A 27973-nucleotide genomic window follows, 5' to 3' on the forward strand; every position below is an offset into this window, starting at 1 on the left:
CCTGTATTAATTAGTTGTGTACCTCCACAATCCCTCTACCTCAACCCAATTGAGATGGTTTGATCTGAGTCGGACCGCAGAGTGAAGGAAAAGCAGCCAGGTGGCATTCCAGGTGAAGCTGGTTGAGAGAATGCCAAGATTGTGCAAAGCTGTCATCAAGGTAAAGGGTGGCTATTTGAAGAATCTCAAATATAAAATATATTTTGATTTGTTTAACACTTTTTTAGTCACTACATGATTCCAAATGTGTTGATGTCTTCACTATTATTCTACAATGTAGAAAATAGTAAAAATAAAGAAAAACCCTGGAATGAGTATGTGTGTCCAAACTTTTAATGTGTAGTGTATATATACATTTATACTACTGACTACAACATTGCTTGTCCTAATATTTATTTATTTATTCATTGCATTATTTTACTTGTATTTGTATTGTTGTGCATTGTTAGATATTACTGCACTGTTGGAGTTAGGAACACAACTATTTCACTACTAATAACATCTGCTAAATACGTGTATTCAACCAATACAATTTGATTTGGTTTGTGTGTTGACTATGAACTGGGTAGTGCTCTGGCTAAGTGAAGTTATGTCAGTATGACTTATACTTGGATCCTATTTGGGACTAGGCAGGCTTGAGCTGTATTTCTGCTCCGGGGTGAATGCTTACACTCAGGCTGCGTGGTGAGTTTGAGTGTCTCGGATCTCTCTCCAGGGCCGTTGTCGTTGTAGGCCACCACTCTGAAGGAGTAGGACTCCTCTGGCTTCAGGTTACTGACAGTCATCTGGAGGGTCTCTGGCTCCGACACGTTCACAGACCTCTCCCTGAAACAACAACAGACACGGTTACAGAATACTCCCTAAAACAACAACAGACACGTTTACAGACCTCTCCCTCGAACAACAACAGACACGGGCACAGACTGCTGCCTCAATCAACAGACAGACAGACGGACGGACGGACGGACGGACGGACGGACAGACGCACAGACAGACGCACAGACAGACGCACAGACAGACAGACAGACAGACAGACAGACAGACAGACAGACAGACAGACAGACAGACAGACAGACAGACAGACAGACAGACAGACAGACAGACAGACAGACAGACAGACAGACAGACACACACAGAAACGGCCTCTCAGTAAGGAGAGACAGGATCAGAATAAAGCACTGGAAATGGCTTCAGAAGTCCTATTGAAAATACCATTCAATCCATATAATCCCTCCTGCAGAAACTGTAATCCCAGGGGCTTTCAGTACCTCTTCATCCCCATACAAACCTCACTGACTAGATAGGCATGGCCCTGAGATGGATTTTTTTTGTTTTTTAAATACTATTATAAGTGATGATTTGTGACTGCTCTGCCGATACTGCTCTCCCAGTTCCCGCGCCTTAGCCCCCTGCATCCAGCAACTTGAGGGAGGTCTGTCAAATGCTCAGTCTGCTCTGCTCTCAAGTGGTTGGCCAGGGACCTTGGCAAAGTCTCACCTAACTCAACAAATAGCTGGCAGATGACCCCTCTGCCTGTTATTTCTTATGGGAATGAGCTGAATACCCAAATATGACTTTAAATCTCCCGAGGTGGCTTGGGCTCGTGTCCTGACCTTCTGGTTCTCTGGGAAACATGGTTAAACCGTTCTGTCTCTGATGAAAGACATTGGGGTTCAATTATTATTTCTAGTGGAGTATTTGCATATGATCTTAATGAACCTTGTCCCATAGTATGTAATAGAGATACGAATCAGCAAAATACTCATCCTAGTTTTAATTAATTAAGAAGAGACATCTCCTCATCGGTTTTTACCGTGATTTAGCCACGGTCTCCTGTATCCCTCGACCCTGAGCTCTAGAAATGTTCTCCTACATATTTAATCCTTTCGCAGAGAAACACACCCCTTTTAAACAATTCAGAGTCAAAGATAGATCTACTTCTTGATTTTTGTACGGGAGCTAACTGAGCTCATACAGATGAGAAATCCGGCCTGGGCCAAAGCAAAGGAAAGACTGACACTGTAGTGGACTGGCAATCTATCAGACAACTGGTAGATCTACATTTCTAAGCTCTATATCTGATTCTATCTGATCTACATCTCTAAGATCTATATCTGATTCTGTTGTTGATCCTTCTCAATTCCGATAAACAGTAAATGCACTGAAACACATTTCTCTTCTTCCTCTGCCGAAGCAAGTTCTGATTGTTTATGTCACGTACGTTGATACAATGCTATGTTTTGATTTATAAAGGCTTTTAACTAAAAAGTTCCACCGTACCGAACATCATTACTAAAGTTTAGACATAATAGTTACCGACCCCTGGTCTCAGGGATGGTATAACTCTGGAAATATCATTTGGTCTCTACTGAGTTAGGTAAATGAGCTTTTAGTGCAGCTTATTTGTGGAACAATCTTCAAGAGTATTTTACCGTACCTGTTGACTGTGGGGTATTTTACCGTACCTGTTGACCGTGTGGTATTTTACCGTACCTGTTGACCGTGTCCTGGGAGTAGTAGATGCCGTAGGTTTGGACAGTTCCTCTGGTCTCCTGCGGGGGGCTCCAGCTGAGGCGGACAAAACGGCTGGACACTAGGACAGGGACCACGTCACGGGGAGCAGAGGGGAGGAGGACACCTGAGCTGGGGACAACTGGTGGGGGAGGAGAGGAGTAAGTCAAAGAAGTAGGGGACTCAGGGCTAGGGACCTGTGGAGCTGGTGTTGGGCTGGCTACTGGTTCTAGGTAGGTATGTTAGTTATTTAGGAAGGAGGGAGGGAGGGAAGAGAGGACGGGGAGGAAGAGGAGGAGAAGGAGGAGAGGAGGGAAGGAGGGAGGCAGGAAGGGAAGGAGGAAGACAACGAGGACGAGGGAGGGAGGGAGTGAGGGAAAGAGGGAGGGAGGAAGAGGAGGAGGAGGGAGGGAGGGAGGATGGGGAGGAAGAGGAGGGGGAGGGAGGGAGGGAATAAAACAAGAGGAGTATGGCCGATGGAATGAGAAGATAAGGAAAGAAAGGAAGAACAAGTGATAAAGAAGATCATAGACAAGATAGTTTAATACAGTGCAGTAGAAGTGTCATTCAGAAGATACAGAAGCAGTTAAAGAGAGAGATAGAGAGAGAGAGAGAGAGAGAGAGAGAGAGAGAGAGAGGCAGAGAGAGAGAGAGAGAGAGAGAGAGAGAGAGAGAGAGAGAGGCAGAGAGAGAGAGAGAGAGAGAGAGAGAGAGGCAGAGAGACAGAGAGAGAGAGAGAGAGAGGGAGAGAGAGAGAGAGAGAGAGAGATAGAGAGATATGTTTACAGTTGAGTAGCTGAATGTAAAGCGATGGTTACAGCATTGTATGTAATATACTGTATCATTGTCTGTAATATACTGTAAAATTGTCTGTAATATACTGTAACATTGTATGTAATATGATGTAACACTGAATGTCCTGTTGACTGTCTGTTGGTGACATGAATGGATCTGAAGCCATGTATGTTCTGGAATGAGATCAGACATGTTCAGATTGCGATGCCATCATTACATTAATTTATTGATACAGTCATGTTCATGTTTGACAATAAGGCATTACTTATTGACAACATATGCCATTGATTCATCAAAACTGGAAGATATGGAATGAAAGCTGACTATAACCATAAAGGCTAACTATAACCATAAAGGCTAACTATAACCATACAGGCTAACTATAGCCATAAAGGCTAACTATAACCATACAGGCTAACTATAACGGCTAACTATAACCATACAGGCTAACTATAACGGCTAACTATAACCATACAGGCTAACTATAACCACAAAGGCTAACTGTAATTATAAAGGCTAACTATAACTATACAGGCTAACTATAACCGTACAGGCTAACTATAACCACAAAGGCTAACTGTAATTATAAAGGCTAACTATAACTATACAGGCTAACTATAACCATAAAGGCTAACTATAACCATAAAGGCTAACTATAACCATAAAGGCTAACTATAACCATACAGGCTAACTATAACCATAAAGGCTAACTATAACTTTACAGGCTAACTATAACCATAGGGGCTAACTATAACCATAGGGGCTAACTATAACCACAAAGGCTAACTATAACCATACAGGCTAACTATAACCATAAAGGCTAACTATAACCATAAAGGCTAACTATAACCACAAAGGCTAACTATAACCATACAGGCTAACTATAATCATAAAGGCTAACTATAACCATAAAGGCTAACTATAACCATACAGGCTAACTATAACCATACAGGCTAACTATAACCAAACATGCTAACTATAACCAAACATGCTAACTATAACCATAAAGGCTAACTATAACCAAACATGCTAACTATAATCATAAAGGCTAACTATAACCATAAAGGCTAACTATAACCATACAGGCTAACTATAATCATAAAGGCTAACTATAACCATACAGGCTAACTATAACCAAACATGCTAACAGCATTGTATGTAATATACTGTATCATTGTCTGTAATATACTGTAAAATTGTCTGTAATATACTGTAACATTGTATGTAATATGATGCAACACTGAATGTCCTGTTGACTGTCTGTTGGTGACATGATGTTATGAATGGATCTGAAGCCATGTATGTTCTGGAATGAGATCAGACATGTTCAGATTGCGATGCCATCATTACATTAATTTATTGATACAGTCATGTTCATGTTTGACAATAAGGCATTACTTATTGACAACATATGCCATTGATTCATCAAAACTGGAAGATATGGAATGAAAGCTGACTATAACCATAAAGGCTAACTATAACCATAAAGGCTAACTATAACCATAAAGGCAAACTATAACCATACAGGCTAACTATAACGGCTAACTATAACCATACAGGCTAACTATAACGGCTAACTATAACCATACAGGCTAACTATAACCACAAAGGCTAACTGTAATTATAAAGGCTAACTATAACTATACAGGCTAACTATAACCATACAGGCTAACTATAACCACAAAGGCTAACTGTAATTATAAAGGCTAACTATAACCATACAGGCTAACTATAACCATAAAGGCTAACTATAACTTTACAGGCTAACTATAACCATAGGGGCTAACTATAACCATAGGGGCTAACTATAACCACAAAGGCTAACTATAACCATACAGGCTAACTATAACCATAAAGGCTAACTATAACCATAGGGGCTAACTATAACCACAAAGGCTAACTATAACCATACAGGCTAACTATAATCATAAAGGCTAACTATAACCATAAAGGCTAACTATAACCATACAGGCTAACTATAACCATACAGGCTAACTATAACCAAACATGCTAACTATAACCAAACATGCTAACTATAACCATAAAGGCTAACTATAACCATACAGGCTAACTATAACCATAAAGGCTAACTATAACCATACAGGCTAACTATAACCAAACATGCTAACTATAACCAAACATGCTAACTATAACCATAAAGGCTAACTATAACCATACAGGCTAACTATAATCATAAAGGCTAACTATAACCATACAGGCTAACTATAACCAAACATGCTAACTATAACCATAAAGGCTAACTATAACCAAACATGCTAACTATAACCATAAAGGCTAACTATAACCAAACATGCTAACTATAATCATAAAAGCTAACTATAACCATACAGGCTAACTATAACCATACAGGCTAACTATAACCATACAGGCTAACTATAATCATAAAGGCTAACTATAACCATAAAGGCTAACTATAACCATAAAGGCTAACTATAACCATAAAGGCTAACTATAACCATACAGGCTAACTATAACCATACAGGCTAACTATAACCATACAGGCTAACTATAACCATACAGGCTAACTATAACCATAAAGGCTAACTATAACCATAAAGGCTAACTATAACCATAAAAGCTATAACCAACATAGTTTCTATTTCTCCCTCTAGCTGTCTGGACATCTTGCCCTATTGAAACTAAAGAGAAGTAATGAGTGAGACGGGATCAACACTAGGAGCTCTAATCCTCTAATACTGTAGGTATAAAGACAACACTAGGAATCAGACCAGGTGTGGTAACTAATACTGTAGGTAGATAGACAACACTAGGAATCAAACCAGGTGTGGTAACTAATACTGTAGGTAGAAACACAACACTAGGAATCAGACCAGGTGTGGTAACTAATACTGTAGGTAGATAGACAACACTAGGAATCAGACCAGGTGTGGTAACTAATACTGTAGGTAGAAACACAACACTAGGAATCAGACCAGGTGTGGTATCTCTAATACTGTAGGTATAAAGACAACACTAGGAATCAGACCAGGTGTGGTAACTAATACTGTAGGTAGATAGACAACACTAGGAATCAGACCAGGTGTGGTAACTAATACTGTAGGTAGAAACACAACACTAGGAATCAGACCAGGTGTGGTAACTCTAATACTGTAGGTATAAAGACAACACTAGGAATCAGACCAGGTGTGGTAACTAATACTGTAGGTAGAAACACAACACTAGGAATCAGACCAGGTGTGGTAACTAATACTGTAGGTAGAAACACAACACTAGGAGTCAGACCAGGTGTGGTAACTAATACTGTAGGTAGAAACACAACACTAGGAATCAGACCAGGTGTGGTAACTAATACTGTAGGTAGAAAGACAACACTAGGAATCAGACCAGGTGTGGTAACTCTAATACTGTAGGTATAAAGACAACACTAGGAATCAGACCAGGTGTGGTAACTAATACTGTAGGTAGAAACACAACACTAGGAATCAGACCAGGTGTGGTAACTCTAATACTGTAGGTATAAAGACAACACTAGGAGTCAGACCAGGTGTGGTAACTAATACTGTAGGTAGAAACACAACACTAGGAATCAGACCAGGTGTGGTAACTAATAATGTAGGTAGAAAGACAACACTAGGAATCAGACCAGGTGTTGTAACTCTAATACTGTAGGTAGAAAGACAACACTAGGAATCAGACCAGGTGTGGTAACTAATACTGTAGGTAGAAAGACAACACTAGGAGTCAGACCAGGTGTGGTAACTAATACTGTAGGTAGAAACACAACACTAGGAATCAGACCAGGTGTGGTAACTAATACTGTAGGTAGAAAGACAACACTAGGAGTCAGACCAGGTGTGGTAACTAATACTGTAGGTAGAAACACAACACTAGGAATCAGACCAGGTGTGGTAACTCTAATACTGTAGGTAGAAAGACAACACTAGGAATCAGACCAGGTGTGGTAACTCTAATACTGTAGGTAGATAGACAACACTAGGAATCAGACCAGGTGTGGTAACTAATACTGTAGGTAGATAGACAACACTAGGAGTCAGACCAGGTGTGGTAACTCTAATACTGTAGGTATAAAGACAACACTAGGAATCAGACCAGGTGTGGTATCTCTAATACTGTAGGTATAAAGACAACACTAGGAATCAGACCAGGTGTGGTAACTAATACTGTAGGTATAAAGACAACACTAGGAATCAGACCAGGTGTGGTAACTCTAATACTGTAGGTATAAAGACAACACTAGGAGTCAGACCAGGTGTGGTAACTAATACTGTAGGTAGAAACACAACACTAGGAATCAGACCAGGTGTGGTAACTCTAATACTGTAGGTAGAAACACAACACTAGGAATCAGACCAGGTGTGGTATCTCTAATACTGTAGGTATAAAGACAACACTAGGAATCAGACCAGGTGTGGTAACTCTAATACTGTAGGTAGATAGACAACACTAGGAGTCAGACCAGATGTGGTAACTAATACTGTAGGTAGAAACACAACACTAGGAATCAGACCAGGTGTGGTAACTCTAATACTGTAGGTAGAAACACAACACTAGGAATCAGACCAGGTGTGGTAACTAATACTGTAGGTAGAAACACAACACTAGGAATCAGACCAGGTGTGGTAACTCTAATACTGTAGGTAGAAAGACAACACTAGGAATCAGACCAGGTGTGGTAACTCTAATACTGTAGGTAGAAACACAACACTAGGAATCAGACCAGGTGTGGTAACTCTAATACTGTAGGTAGAAACACAACACTAGGAGTCAGACCAGGTGTGGTAACTAATACTGTAGGTAGAAACACAACACTAGGAATCAGACCAGGTGTGGTAACTCTAATACTGTAGGTAGAAACACAACACTAGGAATCAGACCAGGTGTGGTAACTCTAATACTGTAGGTAGAAACACAACACTAGGAATCAGACCAGGTGTGGTAACTCTAATACTGTAGGTATAAAGACAACACTAGGAATCAGACCAGGTGTGGTAACTCTAATACTGTAGGTAGAAACACAACACTAGGAATCAGACCAGGTGTGGTAACTCTAATACTGTAGGTAGAAAGACAACACTAGGAATCAGACCAGGTGTGGTAACTAATACTGTAGGTAGAAACACAACACTAGGAATCAGACCAGGTGTGGTAACTAATACTGTAGGTAGATAGACAACACTAGGAATCAGACCAGGTGTGGTAACTAATACTGTAGGTAGAAAGACAACACTAGGAATCAGACCAGGTGTGGTAACTCTAATACTGTAGGTATAAAGACAACACTAGGAGTCAGACCAGGTGTGGTAACTCTAATACTGTAGGTATAAAGACAACACTAGGAATCAGACCAGGTGTGGTAACTCTAATACTGTAGGTAGAAACACAACACTAGGAATCAGACCAGGTGTGGTAACTAATACTGTAGGTAGAAAGACAACACTAGGAATCAGACCAGGTGTGGTAACTAATACTATAGGTAGAAAGACAACACTAGGAGTCAGACCAGGTGTGGTAACTCTAATACTGTAGGTAGAAAGACAACACTAGGAATCAGACCAGGTGTGGTAACTAATACTGTAGGTAGAAACACAACACTAGGAATCAGACCAGGTGTGGTAACTAATACTGTAGGTAGATAGACAACACTAGGAATCAGACCAGGTGTGGTAACTAATACTGTAGGTAGAAACACAACACTAGGAGTCAGACCAGGTGTGGTAACTAATACTGTAGGTAGAAACACAACACTAGGAGTCAGACCAGGTGTGGTAACTAATACTGTAGGTATAAAGACAACACTAGGAATCAGACCAGGTGTGGTAACTAATACTGTAGGTAGAAAGACAACACTAGGAATCAGACCAGGTGTGGTAACTCTAATACTGTAGGTAGAAACACAACACTAGGAGTCAGACCAGGTGTGGTAACTATAATACTGTAGGTATAAAGACAACACTAGGAATCAGACCAGGTGTGGTAACTAATACTGTAGGTAGAAACACAACACTAGGAATCAAACCAGGTGTGGTAACTAATACTGTAGGTAGAAAGACAACACTAGGAATCAGACCAGGTGTGGTAACTAATACTGTAGGTAGATAGACAACACTAGGAGTCAGACCAGGTGTGGTAACTCTAATACTGTAGGTATAAAGACAACACTAGGAGTCAGACCAGGTGTGGTAACTAATACTGTAGGTAGAAAGACAACACTAGGAATCAGACCAGGTGTGGTATCTCTAATACTGTAGGTAGATAGACAACACTAGGAGTCAGACCAGGTGTGGTAACTCTAATACTGTAGGTATAAACTGTGGCTGACTGAGGCACAATCCAAAAAATAAGCTGACAGGTTTTTCTCACCTCTGATAATGCTCTGATGCAGAATATAGTCATATCACACACTAACCTCACAGACACCTCACACACACACACACACACACACCAGCCCATGTCACACTCACCAGCCTTACAGCTTAACACACATCGTCATCAGGGAATGAGTGTCAGTAGGACCAGCCTCACCCTGTTAACTCACTGAAGAACAGCAGAGACTTGGCACAACACAATCTCTGTCTAGGGTATTAGTACCACGAGGAAACACAAAGCGTGAACACGTTTCATATAAATATATATCTGAAAAGAAAGAAGCTGAGATTTTCAACGGACTAACATGTTCACCCCCCCCCCCCACATCTATTTACTGGGGTGAGAAGATGTTGTCTTTTGATAAAGGTGGTCGTAAAAAATCCAATTCATCTGTCCAAACTCCCCGAGACAAAAGGTCAGAGTTCAGAAGGGAGGAGGGGTCCATCCTGTGGATATTGTTTAAAATGCTTTGTCTTGTACCGTACAGTACGTCAATACTCCTGCTACACCTGCTAGAGTGCTAGGATGTATCCCAAAATCCCACCCTATTCCCTTTTTATAGTGCACTACTTTTGACCTGTGCCCATAGAGAATAGGGTGCCATTTGGGTGAAACTCGTTGACTGCTCCATTGCACTGACCTCCACACATCACACTTTGGGAGTAGAGCTATTAGACAAGCCTTAAGCCTCTGTCGGGAAGGGAAGGAGGGAGGAAGGTTACTTCCCAAATGGCCCCCTATTCCCTATATAGTGCACTACTTTTGACCAGGGCTCTATCTAGGAAATAGGGGGCCATTTGGGATGACTAGAAAGACAGAATTAGGAGGAGTGATGTGGACCCATTTTCCACTTTTCCTATTTCAAGGTGCTGCGAAGTCAATTCTTCAGACCAAAGATTTTCAGCTGCTGGACATAGACAATATACAAGGTGTAAGAGGAAGGGCAGGTGGCAGACACAACAAAGGACGAGAGAAAAAAAAACGGAATGTAAAATATCTCCTTTCTGCAAAGAGTGTAAACCATGGCCATTAGAAAAACGATGAAAGAGTGCTTGCTCCCTTACAATGGTGCATTGTTAAGTCTGCAATTAGGAGAGAGATGATGATGTGTGTGTGTGTGTGTGTGTGTGTGTGTGTGTGTGTGTGTGTGTGTGTGTGTGTGTGTGTGTGTGTGTGTGTGACTTTTGAAATAGCTTCTCATTTTTCAGCTTATTGAGAAGCTATTGAAAATATATGCCCTTCTAAAATGTTTTAATTGGAATTTCAGTTTACTTCCTGAATTTACTGACTTAATTACGAATTGACCCTGGTGTTTGTGTGTGTGTGTGTCTGTGTGTGTGTGTGTGTGGCATCTCCATCTTTGGTCAATGAGGACCTCTGGTATCCGTACCTGGTAAAGCCAGTCTAATGCCCACTTTGGTGCCAGGACTAATGCCCACTTTGGTGCCAGGACTATTGCCCACTTTGGTGCCAGGACTAATGCCCACTTTGGTGCCAGGACTAATGCCCATTTTGGTGCCAGTGATAATGCCCACTTTGGTGCCAGGACTAATGCCCACTTTGGTGCCAGGACTAATGCCCACTTTGGTGCCAGGACTAATGCCCACTTTGGTGCCAGGACTATTGCCCACTTTGGTGCCAGGTCTAATGTCCACTTTGGTGCCAGGACTAATGCCCACTTTGGTGCCAGGAATAATGCCCCCTTTGGTGCCAGGACTAATGCCCACTTTGGTGCCAGGACTAATGTCCAATTTGGTGCCAGGAATAATGGCTACTTAGCTTTTTCCACTACATTTCAGGGCTCATTTGACAGGCAAGTGGTAAATATTCTAATTACAAAAACCCGATCCAGTGATTTTGGGTTCATACAGCCTCCCACTGAACATCTCCCACTTCTAAAATGTATTAAATTAATTGTTTCCTCATCAATCGACACACAATACCCCATAATGACAATGCAAAAACAGGCTTTTAGACATTTTTGCTAATTTATAAAAAATTAAAAACAGAAATACGTGATTTACATAAGTATTCAGGCCGTTTGCTATGAGACTCCAAATTGAGCTCAGGTGCATCCTGTTTCCATTGATCATCCTTGAGATGTTTCTACAACTTGATTAGAGTCCACATGGTAAATTAAATTGATTGGACTTGATTTGGAAAGGCACACATCTGTCTATATAAGGTCCCACAGTTGACAGTGCATGTCAGAGCAAAAACCAAGCCATGGGGTCAAATACATTTTCCGTAGAGCCCCCGAGACAGGATTGTGTCGAGGCACAGATCTGGGGAAGGGTATCAAAAAAGTTCTGCAGCATTGAATACAGTGGCCTCAATCATTATTAAATGGAAGAAGTTTGGAACCACCAAGACTCTACCTAGAGCTGGCCGCCTGGCCAAACTGAGCAATCCGGGGAGAAGGGCCTTGGTCAGGGAGATGACCAAGAACCCAATGGTCACTCTGACAGAGCTCCAGAGTTCCTCTGTGGAGATGGACAATCATCAAATCAAATCAAATCAAATTTTTCTCAAATCATCTCTGCAGCACTCCACCAATCAGGCCTTTATGATAGTGGCCAGACGAAAGACACTCCTCAGTAAAAGGCACATGACAGCCTGCTTGGAGTTTGCCAAAAGGCACATAGACACTCTCAGTCCATGAGAAACAGGATTCTCTGGTCTGATGAAACCAAGATTGAACTCTTGGCCTGAATGCCAAGCGTCACGTCTGGAGGAAACCTGGAACCATCCCTATGGTGAAGCATGGTGGTGGCAGCATCATGCTGTGGGGATGTTTTTCAGCGGCAGAGACTGGGAGACTAGTCAGTCTCTGAATGTCCTTGAGTGGCCCAGCCAGAGCCCAGACTTGAATCCGATCTAACATCTCTGGAGAGACCTGAAAATAGCTGTGCTGTGACGCTCCCCATTCAACCTGACAGAGCTTGACAGAATCTGCAGAGAAGAATGGAAGAAACTCCCCAAATACAGGTGAGCCAAGCTTGTAGCATCATACCCAAATAAGACTCGAGGCTGTAATCGCTGCTAAAAGTGCTTCAACAAAGTACTGAGTAAAGGCTCTGAATACTTATGGAAATGTGATATTTTATTATTTTTTTATACATTTGCAAATATTTCTTAAAACCTGTTTCTGCTATGTCATTATGGGGTATTTTGTGTAGATTAATGAGGAAAAAATATAATTTAATTATTTTTAGAATAAGGCTGTAACGTAACAAATTGTGAAAAAAGTCTGAAGTCAAGGTGTCTGAATACCTTCCCACATCGTTGGTAGCAACCCTGCATTTTCTGTAAAAGAAACTGGTCTCTGTCATAGCAAACAATTACGCACCACCGACAAAACATATAAAAAAATATATATATATGTATTTAGGAAAAAGACAGTGTGACACTATATACTGTGTGAAACAGCTTAAAAGTTAAAAAGCAAAAGTTAAAAGCAACATCCTTCTACAAAATCAATCAATCCACATCAACACACAGAGTATTTTCTTTCCATTAAAAACACCGGACAAACAACATCCCATATTAAACTGAAGAAGAGCTTTATATACGGAGTAACCTAGATGTGGAGCTATGACTGAATCCTAAATGTCACCCTATTTACTATTTAGTGCACTAGGGCCCATAGAGCTCTGGCCAAAAGTAGTACACTAGAATATATAGAGGATAGGGTGCCATTTGGGATGTACCCTATGATTACATCTGTAAATCAGCCCTTTAAATCCTCCTCCCTAAACACAGCAGGTTAAAAGCAAACTGTTGCTTTATTTAGAAACGGAAGATTGTTTTTTGACATAATTTCTTCTGTCAAAAAAAGATAAACACACATTTTAAGCATCTTTAAAACTCTCATCGCGTGCTACCGCCCTGCTGTGTTTAGGGAGGAGGATTAAAAATACATGATTTTATTCAGAGACGTGTAGTAACCGACATCGACTGCAAAAGGTTTTAAATGTGTTCAGACTAAAAATGGGTGAATTATTAGTGTTTGAAATAATGGTGGACCTCTATACCAGGCGGTGTCAGAGGAAGTCACCCTAGTCATAGACTGTTCTCTCTGTTATTACACGGCAAGCGGTACCCGGAGCACCAAGTCTAGGTCCAAGAGACTTCTAAACAGCTTCTACCCCCCCAAGCCATGAGACTCCTGAACAGCTAATCAAATGGCTACCCAGACTATTTGCATTGCCCGCACCCCCCCCCCCCCCCCCACCTTCTACACTGCTGCTGCTGTTACTCTCTGTTATTATCTCTGCATAGTCACTTTAATAACTCTACCTATATCTACATATTACCTTAATTACCTCAACCCTGGTGCCCCCGAATATTGTCTCTGTACCGGTAACCTCTGTATAGAGTCTCCACATTGACTCTGTACCGTAACACCCTGTATATAGTCTCCACTTTGACTCTGTACTGTAACACCCTGTATATAGCCTCCACATTGACTCTGTACTGTAACACACTGTATATAGCCTCCACATTGACTCTGTACCGTAACACCCTGTATATAGCCTCCACATTGACTCTGTACCGGTACCCCCTGTATATAGCCTCCACATTGACTCTGCACCGTAACACCCTGTATATAGCCTCCACATTGACTCTGTACCGTAACACCCTGTATATAGCCTCCACATTGACTCTGTACCGTAACACCCTGTATATAGCCTCTACATTGTCTCTGTACCGTAACACCCTGTATATAGCCTCCACATTGTCTCTGTACCGTAACACCCTGTATATAGTCTCCACATTGACTCTGTACCGGTACCCCTGTATATAGCCTCCACATTGACTCTGTACCGTAACACCCTGTATATAGCCTCCACATTGACTCTGTACCGGTACCCCCCTGTATATAGCCTCCACATTGACTCTGTACCGTAACACCCTGTATATAGCCTCTACATTGTCTCTGTACCGTAACACCCTGTATATAGCCTCCACATTGACTCTGTACCGGTACCCCTGTATATAGCCTCCACATTGACTCTGTACCGTAACACCCTGTATATAGCCTCCACATTGACTCTGTACCGTAACACCCTGTATATAGCCTCTACATTGTCTCTGTACCGTAACACCCTGTATATAGCCTCCACATTGTCTCTGTACCGTAACACCCTGTATATAGTCTCCACATTGACTCTGTACCGGTACCCCTGTATATAGCCTCCACATTGACTCTGTACCGTAACACCCTGTATATAGCCTCCACATTGACTCTGTACCGGTACCCCCTGTATATAGCCTCCACATTGACTCTGTACCGTAACACCCTGTATATAGCCTCTACATTGTCTCTGTACCGTAACACCCTGTATATAGCCTCCACATTGACTCTGTACCGGTACCCCTGTATATAGCCTCCACATTGACTCTGTACCGTAACACCCTGTATATAGTCTCCACATTGACTCTGTACCAGTACCCCCTGTATATAGCCTCCACATTGACTCTGTACCGTAACACCCTGTATATAGCCTCCACATTGACTCTGTACCAGTACCCCCTGTATATAGCCTCCACATTGACTCTGTACCGGTACCCCCTGTATATAGCCTCCACATTGACTCTGTACCGTAACACCCTGTATATAGCCTCCACATTGACTCTGTACCGGTACCCCCTGTATATAGCCTCCACATTGACTCTGTACCGTAACACCCTGTATATAGCCTCTACATTGTCTCTGTACCGTAACACCCTGTATATAGCCTCCACATTGACTCTGTACCGGTACCCCTGTATATAGCCTCCACATTGACTCTGTACCGTAACACCCTGTATATAGTCTCCACATTGACTCTGTACCAGTACCCCCTGTATATAGCCTCCACATTGACTCTGTACCGTAACACCCTGTATATAGCCTCCACATTGACTCTGTACCAGTACCCCCTGTATATAGCCTCCACATTGACTCTGTACCGGTACCCCCTGTATATAGCCTCCACATTGACTCTGTACCGTAACACCCTGTATATAGTCTCCACATTGACTCTGTACCGGTACACCCATGTATATACCGTCGCCTCGCTATTGTTATTTTACTGCTGCTCTTTAATTATTTGTTACTTTTCTCACTTACTTTTTTGGGGGTATTTTCTTAAAACTGCATTGTTGGTTAAGGGCTTGTAAGTCAGCATTTCACTGTAAGGTGTTGTATTGACTGGATTTAATGGTAATGATGTTTTATTTCACAAATTATGGAGACAATTAACGACTTAATGAAACACATAATCAAACTCCATGACCCAACATACAAGTTACTGTCAAAATAAAGGAAGCACTTTAGTAAATGAGGGGTAAAGAGTTTATTGAAATGTGTTGCTTCCACACAGGTGTGGTTCCTGAGTTAATTAAGCAATTAACATCCCATCATGATTAGAGTCCTGTATAAAATGTCCAGATGCCCCTTATTTAGGCGACCATGGCTAGAAGAAGAGATCTCAGTGACTTGGAAAGAGGGGTCTCAAAGGAGCACGGGGGGGGGGGGGGGGTCTATAGGAGCACAGGGGGGGGGGGGGTCTATAGGAGCACAGGGGGTCTCAAAGGAGCACAGGGGGTCTATAGGGAGCACAAGGGGTCTATAGGAGCACAGGGGGTCTATAGGGAGCACGGGGGGGGGGTCTATAGGGAGCACAGGGGGTCTATAGGGAGCACAGGGGATCTATAGGAGCACAGGGGGTCTATAGGGAGCACAGGGGGTCTATAGGGAGCACAGGGGGTCTATAGGGAGCACAGGGGGGTCTATAGGAGCACAGGGGATCTATAGGAGCACAGGGGATCTATAGGAGCACAGGGGGTCTATAGGGAGCACAGGGGATCTATAGGGAGCACAGGGGGGGTTTATAGGAGCACAGGGGGTCTCAAAGGAGCACAGGGGGTCTATAGGGAGCACAGGGGGGGTTTATAGGAGCACAGGGGGTCTCAAAGGAGCACAGGGGGTCTATAGGGAGCACGGCGGGGGGGGTCTATAGGGAGCACAGGGGGTCTATAGGGAGCACAGGGGGTCTATAGGGAGCACAGGGGGTCTATAGGGAGCACAGGGGGGTCTATAGGGAGCACAGGGGGTCTATAGGGAGCACAGGGGGTCTATAGGGAGCACAGGGGGTCTATAGGAGCACAGGGGGTCTATAGGAGCACAGGGGGTCTATAGGGAGCACAGGTAGTCTATAGGGAGCACCTTGGGCAGCAATTACAGCCTCAAGATTTCTTGGGTATGACGCTACAAGCTTGCCACACCTGTATTTGGGGAGTTTCTCCAATTCAGGTTCAAGTCCAAGCTCTGGCTGGGCCACTCTAGGACATTCAGAGACTTGTCCTGAAGTTAGTCCTGTGTTGTCTATTCTGTGTGTTTAGGGTCGTCTTCCTGTTGGAAGGTGAACCTTCGCCCCAGTCTGATGTCCTGAGCGCTCTGGAGCAGGTTTTCATCAAGGATCTCCCTGTACTTTGCTCCGTTCATCTTTCCCTTGATCCTGACTAGTCTCCCAGTCCCTGCCGCTGAAAAACATCCCCACAACATGATGCTGCCACAACCATGCTTCACCGTAGGGATGTTGCCATTATTCCTCCAGATGTGACACTTGGCATTCAGGCCAAAGAGTTGAATCTTGGTTTCATCAGACCAGAGAATCTTGTTTCTCATGGTCTGAGAGTCCTTTAGGTGCCTTTTGGCAAACTCCAAGCGGGCGGTCATGTGCCTTTTACTGAGGAGTGGCTTCTGTCTGGCTCCTCTACCATAAAGGCCTGATTGGTGAAGTGCTGCAGAGATGTTTGTACTTCTGGAAGGTTCTCCCATCTCCACAGAGGAACTCTGGAGCTCTGTCAGAGTGACCATCGGGTTCTTTCTCACCTCCCTGACCAAGGCCTTTCTCCCCCGATTGCTCAGTTTGGCCGGGTGGCCATCTCTTGGAAGAGTCTTGGTGGCTCCAACCTTCTTCCGTTTAAGAATGATGGAGGCCACTGTGTTCTTGGGGACCTTCCATGCTGCAGAAATGTTTTGGTACCTTTCCCCAGATCTGTGTCTCGACACAATCCTGTCTCGGAGCTCTACGGACAATTCCTTCGACCTCATGGCTTGGTTTTTGCTCTGTCATGCACTGTCAACAGTGGGACCTTATATAGACAGATGTCTGCCTTTCCAAATCATATCCAATAAATTGAATTTACCACAGGTGGACTCCAATCAAGTTGTAGAAACATCTCAAGGATGATCAATGGAAACAGGATGCACCTGGGCTCAATTTGGAGTCTCATAGCAAAGGGTCTGAATACTGATGTAAATAAGGTATTTCTGTTTTTATTTTGAATAAACTTGCTAAAATTTCTAAAAACCTGTCTGTTTTTGTGTGTGTGAGTGTTTGTGGCATCAGTATCCGTGTGTGTGTGTGTGTGTGTGTGTGTGTGTGTGTGTGTGTGTGTGTGTGTGTGTGTGTGTGTGTGTGTGTGTGTGTGTGTGTGGGTAGAGTCCAGTGTGTGTGTGCATAGAGTCAGTGCAAAAAAGGGTGAATGCAGGTAGTCTGGGTTGTCATTTGATTAGCTATGTCTCATGGCTTGGGGAGGATAGAAGCTGTTCAGGGTCCTGATGGTTCCAGGTGCATCGGTACCGCTTGAGGTACCAGAGAGCACAATCTACAGCTTGGGTGGCTGGACTCTTAGAAATATTTTGAGGGCCTTTCTCTGACACCGCCTGGTATAGAGGTCCTGGATGGCAGGAAGCTCGACACCAGTGACGCACTGGGACATACGCACTAACGCATTGTGGTCCGGTGCCTTGCAGTTGCCATACCAAGCGGTGTTGCAACCAGTCAGGATGCTCTCAATGGTGCAGCTGTATAACTTTTTGAGGAGCTGAGGACGCATGACAAATCTTTTCAGCCTTCTGAGGGGGAAGAGCTGCTGTCGTGCCCTCTTCACAACTGTGTGTGTGTGTGTGTGTGTGGACCATGTTAATTCCTTAGTGATGTGGACACAGAGGAACTTGAAGCTCTCAACCCTCTCCCCTACCGCCCCATCGATATTGATGGGGACGTACTCGCCCCTCCGTTTCCTGTAGTTCACGATCAGTTCCTGTGACTTGCTGACGTTGGCGGTCAGCGTGTGAGATGTGTTGTTGCCTACCCTCACCAGCTGGAGGCGACCCGTCAGGAAGTCCAGGATCCAGTTGCAGAGGGAGGTGTTTAGTCCCAGGGTCCTTAGCTTAGTGATGAGCTTTGAGGGCACTATGGTGTTGAACGCTGAGCTGTAGTCAATGAACAGAATTCTCACATAGGCGTTCCTGTTGTCCAGGTGGGTGAGGCCATGTGAAGTGCAATAGAGATTGAGGATCATCTGTGGATCTTTTGGGGCGGTATTCGAATTGGAGAGGGTCTAGGGTTTCTGGGATGATCGCAACCCAACTGAACACTTATGGGAGATGTTGGACTGCCGCCTGGGACAGTGTTTTCCACCACAATCAACAAAACAAACCAATTATGGAATTTCTTGTGGAAGAATGGTGTTGCTCGCATCCCTCCAATAGAGATCCAGACATTTGTGTCACGTCCTGACCAGTAAAAGGGGTTATTTGTTATTGTAGTTTGGTCAGGGGGTGTTTGTTTTGTGTCTTGCGGGGTTTTTGGTTTATGTTGTAGATTATCTATTTCTATGTGTTTATCTTCATTAAAGAAGAAGATGATCAATATACCCGCTGCATTTTGGTCCACTCCTTACGACGAACGTTACAGAACCACAGAACCACCCACCAACTAAGGACCAAGCAGCGGAGGAAGGAGCAGCAGGAGAGCTACTTGGAGTCATGGACATGGGAGGAGATCCTGGATGGTAAAGGACCATGGCACCAGGCTGGGGAGTACAAGCGCCCGAAGGAGGAGCTGGAGGAAGCTAAGATGGAACGGCAGAGGTATGAGGCATTATATCCTCCATTTCAGGAGGAAAGGAGGCAGCCCCAAAAACATTTTTTTGGGGGGGCTTACGGGGAGTTTAGTTGAGTCAGCGGGGAGCCCTGACCTAACTTCCCGGGCATACAGGAGAGAGCCGTGGAGAAAAAGAGAGCCAGTCAAGGAATCAAGCGAGGAGCTTGACGCAAGATTCCGGAGAGAGGTACTGGCAGAAAGGGCACGAAGGGGCACCTGTGTTTACTATGGGGAGCGACGGATCAAGCAAGCACCATGTTATGCGGAGATACGCACGGTATCGCCAATACGCAGCTACAGCCCGGTGCGCTTGGTGAAAGCTCCTCACAGGTGTCATGCTAGAGCCAGCATCGAGCCAGGACCGGTGATGCAAGTTGCAAGCATCAGACCGCCTGTGAGGCTTCATGGCCCAGTGTATCCTGTTCCTGCTCCTCGCACTAGCCCTGTGGTGCATTTCAATAGTCTGGCGCCTCCAAAGCCAGCCCCACGCATTAGGTCTCAAGTGCGCCTGCCCAGCCTAGTACGTCCTGTTCCTGCTCCTCGCACTAGCCTTGTGGTGCGTTTCAATAGTCTGGTGCCTCCAAAGCCAGCCCCACGCATCAGGCCTCTAGTGCGCTTGCCCAGCCCAGTACGTCCTGTTCCTGCTCCTCGCACTAGCCCTGTGGTGCGGGTTACTAGTCTGGCGCCTCCTAAGCCAGCCCCACGCATCAGGCCTACAGTGCGCAGTCCCCGTCCAGAGCTTCCGGCAACAGTTCCCCGTCCAGAGCTTACGGCGATGTCCTACTGTCCGGAACCGATAGAGACAGCCTACAGTCCGGAACCGACAGAGACGGCCCACAGTCCGGAACTGACAGAGATGGCCCACAGTCCGGAACCGACAGAGACGACCCACAGTCGGAACCAACAGAGACGACCCACAGTCCGGAACCGACAGAGATGGCCCACAGTCTGGAACCGACAGAGACGGCCCACAATCCGGAGCCTACAGAGACGGCCCACAGTCCGGCGCCTGCGACGCCCCTTAGCCCTGAGTCTCCAGTGATGCTCCTCAGCCCTGAGTCTCCAGCGACGCACCTCAGCCCGAGGTCTCCAGCGACGCACCTCAGCCCAGATCCTTCAGCAGTGGTCTACAGTCCTGAGACTTCAGCGGGGGTGGGTAGGTTAGAATGGGGACTAAGGCCGGAGCCAGAGCCACCTCCGTAGTTGGAGGATTGGGGGGGTGTAGCACTGGAGCCGTCGTTGATGGTGGCCACCCTCCCTTCCCTCCCTTTAAGTTTGGGGTTATGTTTTGTGTGGTTTTTGTTTAGGTGCATTCGGGGTCTGCACCTACTGGGCACGTCCTGACCAGTAAAAGGGGTTATTTGTTATTGTAGTTTGGTCAGGGTGTGGCAGGGGGTGTTTGTTTTTTGTGTATTTCGGGGTTTTGGGTTTATGTTCTAGATGATCTATTTCTATGTGTTTATCTAGCTTGTCTATTTCTATGTTAGTTTTGTCAATGACCTCCAATTAGAGGCAGCTGGTTGTTGTTATCTCTGATTGGAGGCCATATTTAGTTGTGTGTGTTTTCACTTGTGTTTGTGGGTGGTTGTTCCTTGTATAGCCTGTGCACCTTACGGGACTGCTTTCGTCATTTGTTTTGTTTAAGTGTTTTTCCTTCATTAAAGAAGAAGATGATAAATATACCCGCTGCATTTTGGTCCACTCCTTACGACGAACGTTTTACATTTTACGTTTCCTTTACTTTGGCAGTTACCTGTATTTTTCTCCGTGAGTAGATTATTTTCTAAAGGAATTTCAAAATGCCATTCTTTCACTTAATATGTTAGCCATGGTCTAAAAGACAATACAATTTTTCCTCAATTTAACCTCCTTTACATATCTGCATCCCAAATGGCATCCTACTCCCTATATAGTCACTATTTCTGACCTGTAGGCTATAGGAAACAGGGTGCCATTTGGCACAGGCTCCATGTATGACGGAGGATTCGTTTGGGAAGGCCTTTATCATAGACACCTGCTCTACATCGTAGTATCACTCCACCTTCACCGATCAATACATGAGGATAAATCTCAGAAACATTAGAGCGAAATTAGAATAAAATATTGGAGATTCACATCGTCTATTACCAAGCTCCAGGAACAAATGTTTTTTAACGGAAGGAGGGAAAAAAGTGGGAGCGAGAGAGAGGGAGGGAGGGAGAGGGCGGGAGAGAGAGAGAGAGAGAGATAGAGAGAGAGACCAATAGCGAGAGAGAGAGACCGATAGCGAGAGAGAGAGAGAGCGAGAGAGAGAGAGACCGAGAGCGAGAGTGAGAAAAGGTCATTAAGAGGAGGGTAAATCAATCTGGACAAGACAACTGCAGGAATTGGGAGCTGAGCAGAGCACCAGTCTACATCCATTCTATTTCTGTCCAACCTCCTCCCTGTAGCCTCCAACAACAACAGAACTGTCCAAAGAACACTGGCTGCAACATCCCTTAATAAACTGTAACAAAAAAAACCAATTCACTACCTGTTAGTCTATACCTATTCTCAAAGCGATTATGTAGCCTAAATGTGAAACTAAGTGCTATGGTCCATGCTGAAAAACAGCAAGTCCTCCCTGTTGAACCTAACAGTGCTCCATATTATTCCTAGATAGACCCATTCTATTCCATAGGTTGTGGTTTATTGACATGAGTCTTGACCAGGAGGCAAAACTGAGCCATTTCCACTTAGATAGGCAAGCTGCAAAGTCAAACATGTCTATTATGATAAAAACTTGAATGTTAGCAGTGTGGATAAGGTTATGGTTGTGGTTAGATTTTATGACTTTGTAGCTGTGCCAGCATGTGACCACTCTGCAGAGCTGCCTTCAGAACAACATTCATGACTGAAAACGCTAACCTGCTCTTATTCCAAGATATTCCTCCTTGACCAAACCAACCAACATTTTATTCCTAGATATTCCTCCCTGACCAACCCAACCAACACCTTATTCCTAGATATTCCTCCTTGACCAACCAACATTTTATTCCTACATATTCCTCCCTGACCAACCCAACCCAACACCTTATTCCTAGATATTCCTCCCTGACCAACCCAACCCAACACCTTATTCCTAGATATTCCTCCCTGACCAACCCAAACAAGCATCGTGTTCCTAGATATTTTTTCCTGACCAACTCTCTCTCTCTCTCAATTCAATTTCAGGGCTTTATTGGCATGGGAAACATATGTTTACATCTCCAAAGCAAGTGAAATAGATAATAAACAAAAGTGAAATAAACAAAAAAAATATACATTTCAAATGTCATTATGTCAATATACAGTGTTGTAGTGATGTGCAAATTGTATTTACAACGGTGTTTGTTCTTCACTGGTTGCCATTTTCTTGTGGCAACAGGTCACAAATCTTGCTGCTCTGATGGCACACTGTGGTATTTCACCCAGTAGATATGGGAGTTTATCAAAGGGTGGTAGATGGGTCCCTGACTACAAGTATCTGGTTGGTTCGGGTTTGACCCATTGGTCAGAGAGAAGGGGTGTCCATTTTGTGCAATAACAGAGTGTTCATCATGTGCTTTCTGTGTGTGTGCAATCACTATCTCTGTTGGACTCTCTGTGAGGTTAAGGCTGGTCGTCTCTATGTTTCTGAGGTATTCATACAGTGAAAAGGACATGTATGGCTGGAGAGGAGGGGTTGGATGTATGGCTGGAGAGGAGGGGCTGGATGTATGGCTGGAGAGGAGGGGCTGGATGTATGGCTGGAGAGGAGGGGCTGGATGTATGGCTGGAGAGGAGGGATTGGATGTACGGCTGGAGAGGAGGGATTGGATGTACGGCTGGAGAGGAGGGATTGGATGTACGGCTGGAGAGGAGGGGCTGGATGTATGGCTGGAGAGGAGGGGCTGGATGTATGGCTGGAGAGGAGGGGTTGGATGTATGGCTGGAGAGGAGGGGTTGGATGTATGGCTGGAGAGGAGGGATTGGATGTACGGCTGGAGAGGAGGGGTTGGATGTATGGCTGGAGAGGAGGGGTTGGATGTATGGCTGGAGAGGAGGGGCTGGATGTACGGCTGGAGAGGAGGGGTTGGATGTACGGCTGGAGAGGAGGGGTTGGATGTACGGCTGGAGAGGAGGGGCTGGATGTACGGCTGGAGAGGAGGGGTTGGATGTACGGCTGGAGAGGAGGGGTTGGATGTACGGCTGGAGAGGAGGGATTGGATGTACGGCTGGAGAGGAGGGATTGGATGTACGGCTGGAGAGGAGGGATTGGATGTACGGCTGGAGAGGAGGGGCTGGATGTACGGCTGGAGAGGAGGGGCTGGATGTATGGCTGGAGAGGAGGGGTTGGATGTATGGCTGGAGAGGAGGGGTTGGATGTATGGCTGGAGAGGAGGGATTGGATGTACGGCTGGAGAGGAGGGGTTGGATGTATGGCTGGAGAGGAGGGGTTGGATGTATGGCTGGAGAGGAGGGGCTGGATGTACGGCTGGAGAGGAGGGGCTGGATGTATGGCTGGAGAGGAGGGGCTGGATGTATGGCTGGAGAGGAGGGGTTGGATTTACAGTTGTAATGTGATGCTGGAGGGTGTATTGTAATGTGATGCTGGAGGGTGTATTGTAATGTGATGCTGGAGGGTGTATTGTAATGTGATGCTGGAGGGTATATTGTAATGTGATGCTGGAGGGTGTATTGTAATGTGATGCAGGAGGGTGTATTGTAATGTGATGCTGGAGGGTGTATTGTAATGTGATGCTGGAGGGTGTATTGTAAGGTGATGCTGGAGGGTGTATTTTATTGTAATGTGTTGCTGGAGGGTGTATTGTAATGTGATGCTGGAGGGTGTATTGTAATGTGATGCTGGAGGGTGTATTGTAAGGTGATGCTGGAGAGTGTATTGTAAGGTGATGCTGGAGAGTGTATTGTAAGGTGATGCTGGAGGGTGTATTGTAATGTGATGCTGGAGGGTGTATTGTAAGGTGATGCTGGAGGGTGTATTGTAATGTGATGCTGGAGGGTGTATTGTAAGGTGATGCTGGAGGGTGTATTGTAATGTGATGGTGGAGGGTGTATTGTAAGGTGATGCTGGAGGGTGTATTGTAATGTGATGCTGGAAGGTGTATTGTAATGTGATGCTGGAGGGTGTATTGTAAGGTGATGCTGGAGAGTGTATTGTAATGTGATGCTGGAGGGTGTATTGTAATGTGATGCTGGAGGGTGTATTGTAATGTGATGCTGGAGGGTGTATTGTAATGTGATGCTGGAGAGTGTAGTTGAGGTTGTGGTGAGGTTGTGTTGATGTCTCATTACAGTAAGATAAAAAAAGTCAAAATGTCCCCCTCTCTCTGTCTCTCTCTTGCTAGTCTCTGTCTCTCTCTCTCGCTCTCACTCACCCTCTCTATGTCTCTCTCTCTCGCTCTCACTCACCCTCTCTATGTCGCTCTCTCTCGCTCTCACTCACCCTCTCTCCCCCTATCTCTCTCTCTCTCTCTTGCTCTCTCCCCTTCTCTCCATTTCTCTTTTGCTCCCTCTCCCCCTCTCCCCCTCTGTCTCTCTGTCTCTCTGTCTCTCTGTCTCTCTGTCTCCCCCTCTGTCTCCCCCTCTGTCTCTCTGTCTCTCCCCCTCTGTCTCCCCCTCTGTCTCTCTGTCTCTCTCCCCCTCTCTCTCTCTGTCTCTCTCCCTATTTCCCTTTCATTCCATTGCTTTTTTCTGAATGTTAATAATTAAGCCATAATGCATTATCCACATTCTGTTTTATTGTTCCAGTATGATCAAAAAGATATCGTCTCATGTCTGAAGAAAATACAAAACAGTGAGGGAGGAATCCTATTTTCAACTGTCCTTGACAGTAATCTATAGATCAACATTCAAGCTTAACGATAACATCCACCTCTTTGATTTCCACTGACATGTGATTCCAATGTAACATCACTCCCATCCCTGTGAGAAAAGAGAAAATCCCTTCAATCCACAATGAAAATAATTTGTCAAACGGAGCGTGAATGTAATCTGACTAGGTTGCTGGTGGATGTGCCGCGTGTCTGAGCCTTAGATGAATAAACTTTGTACTGAACCATGTCCATAACAGAAAGATATTTACACCTAATACATCATGACAAAAGGTTACTCTGGAAAGCCTATGGAGGGCCCAAATGGCATCCTATTACCTGGAAAACCTATGGAGGGCCCAAATGGCATCCTATTACCTGGAAAGCCTATGGAGGGCCCAAATGGCATCCTATTACCTACATAGTGCACTACTCACAAGGCTAAGGTCAAAAGTAGAGCACTGTAATGGGGAAAAAAGGGTGTATTTTGGGACGCGAGACAATCTCTGCTTTCAGCTGCCGAGACTTTCTACAGACATATCTTAAGAACTTCTATGGAAGACGATTATTGGATGGTATTTTCACTCAGCGACAGCCCTATTGTCACGCCTGCTCCCCGCTCCCTGGTGCTCCCTGGCGCTCCCTGGCGCTCCCTGGCGCTCCCTGGAGCTCCCTGGTGCTCCCTGGTGCTCCCTGGCGCTCCCTGACACTCCCTGGCGCTCCCTGGAGCTCCCTGGCGCTCTCTGGTGCTCCCTGGCGCTATCTGGTGCTCCCTGGAGCTCCCTGGTGCTCCCTGGTGCTCCCTGGTGCTCCCTGGTGCTCCCTGGCGCTCCCTGGAGCTCCCTGGCGCTCTCTGGTGCTCCCTGGAGCTCCCTGGTGCTCCCTGGTGCTCCCTGGTGCTCCCTGGTGCTCCCTGGTGCTCTCTGGTGCTCCCTGGTGCTCTCTGGTGCTCCCTGGCGCTCCCTGGTGCTCCCTGGTGCTCCCTGGTGCTCTCTGGTGCTCCCTGGTGCTCCCTGGTGCTCTCTGGCGCTCCCTGGCGCTCCCTGGCGCCAGGCTCCCCAGCATTACCCACTCCTGCCACTATCAGTACACACACCTGCCTTAGGTGTGTCCTTTCAGCTAAACTTAATTCAGTAGACTTCAAATCAAAGACTTACTTCTTAAGAGACAAATGGACTCCACTTAACTAGCTGATCTAAAGCAACGGAATAGATTGAAAACATCACCATCCACTTTTGTTCAGAGTTCGTACTTAATCTATACAGAAAGACTGACATGAAAACCACTTTTGGAGTAATTGTTTGATTAGCCATAAACATGCACTTTAAATAAAACACATTTGTGGTTTGTTATTTTAGAAAAAATTCAAAGAAATGCCATTGGGAGAAAGAGAGAGAGAATATCTAATCAAAACGCTGCATTTGTAAAGTAGTTAAATGAAAATGTGACTAACGTGAATCTTCATGTGCGAACACTGTAGCTAGACTTTCCTACCTGAGAGGAACACTGTAGCTAGACTTTCCTACCTGACAGGAACACTGTAGCTAGACTTTCCTACCTGAGAGGAACACTGTAGCTAGACTTTCCTACCTGACAGGAACACTGTAGCTAGACTTTCCTACCTGACAGGAACACTGTAGCTAGACTTTCCTACCCGAGAGAAACACTGTAGCTAGACTTTCCTACCTGACAGGAACACTGTAGCTAGACTTTCCTACCTGACAGGAACACTGTAGCTAGACTTTCCTACCTGACAGGAACACTGTAGCTAGAATTTCCTACCTGACAGGAACACTGTAGCTAGACTTTCCTACCTGACAGGAACACTGTAGCTAGACTTTCCTACCTGACAGGAACACTGTAGCTAGACTTTCCTACCTGACAGGAACACTGTAGCTAGACTTTCCTACCTGACAGGAACACTGTAGCTAGAATTTCCTACCTGACAGGAACACTGTAGCTAGACTTTCCTACCTGACAGGAACACTGTAGCTAGACTTTCCTACCTGACAGGAACACTGTAGCTAGACTTTCCTACCTGAGAGGAACACTGTAGCTAGACTTTCCTACCTGAGAGGAACACTTAAAGGGATTTTTCGGGGGATTGAAAACTACCCTGTTATTTTTTCATTTCTCTCTCTCTCTCCGTCTCTCCGTCTCTCTCCGTCTCTCTCTCTCTCTCTCTCTCTCTCTCTGTCTCTCTGTCTCTCTGTCTCTCTCTCTGTCTCTCTCTCTGTCTCTCTGTCTCTCTCTCTCCCTCTCTCTCTGTGTCTGTCTGTCTCTCCCTCCCTCCCTCCATTCTCCCTGCTAACTGCAGCCAAGGAGAAAATAGAGAGCTGTTCATCCATGACCACCACTGCTGCTGACACTGCTTTATTTACATGTTGCTACCATCCTACAGGCAGATGGGGATGCAGTGTGTGTGTGTGTGTGTGTGTGTGTGTGTGTGTGTGTGTGTGTGTGTGTGTGTGTGTGTGTGTGTGTGTGTGTGTGTGTGTGTGTGTATATATAGCATGCCATTTGTGTTGAAAAAAAATACCA

General features: G+C 44.9%; 1 protein-coding gene across 1 annotated transcript in view; it reads right to left on the bottom strand.

The window, feature by feature from the left end:
• The window catches only part of LOC115159833 (netrin receptor DCC), a 257441-nt gene that overhangs the window by 157952 nt on the left and 71516 nt on the right, over positions 1–27973 (bottom strand). The window contains exons 7-8 of the mRNA XM_029709887.1: positions 2494–2653; positions 671–825 (exon numbers count right to left, since the gene is read on the bottom strand). Coding sequence (XP_029565747.1) covers positions 671–825; positions 2494–2653 — 315 coding nt within the window. The remainder of the gene's footprint in view (positions 1–670; positions 826–2493; positions 2654–27973) is intronic.

This window comes from Salmo trutta, chromosome 23 (assembly GCF_901001165.1).
Source record: "Salmo trutta chromosome 23, fSalTru1.1, whole genome shotgun sequence".
Classification (NCBI taxonomy): domain Eukaryota; kingdom Metazoa; phylum Chordata; class Actinopteri; order Salmoniformes; family Salmonidae; genus Salmo; species Salmo trutta.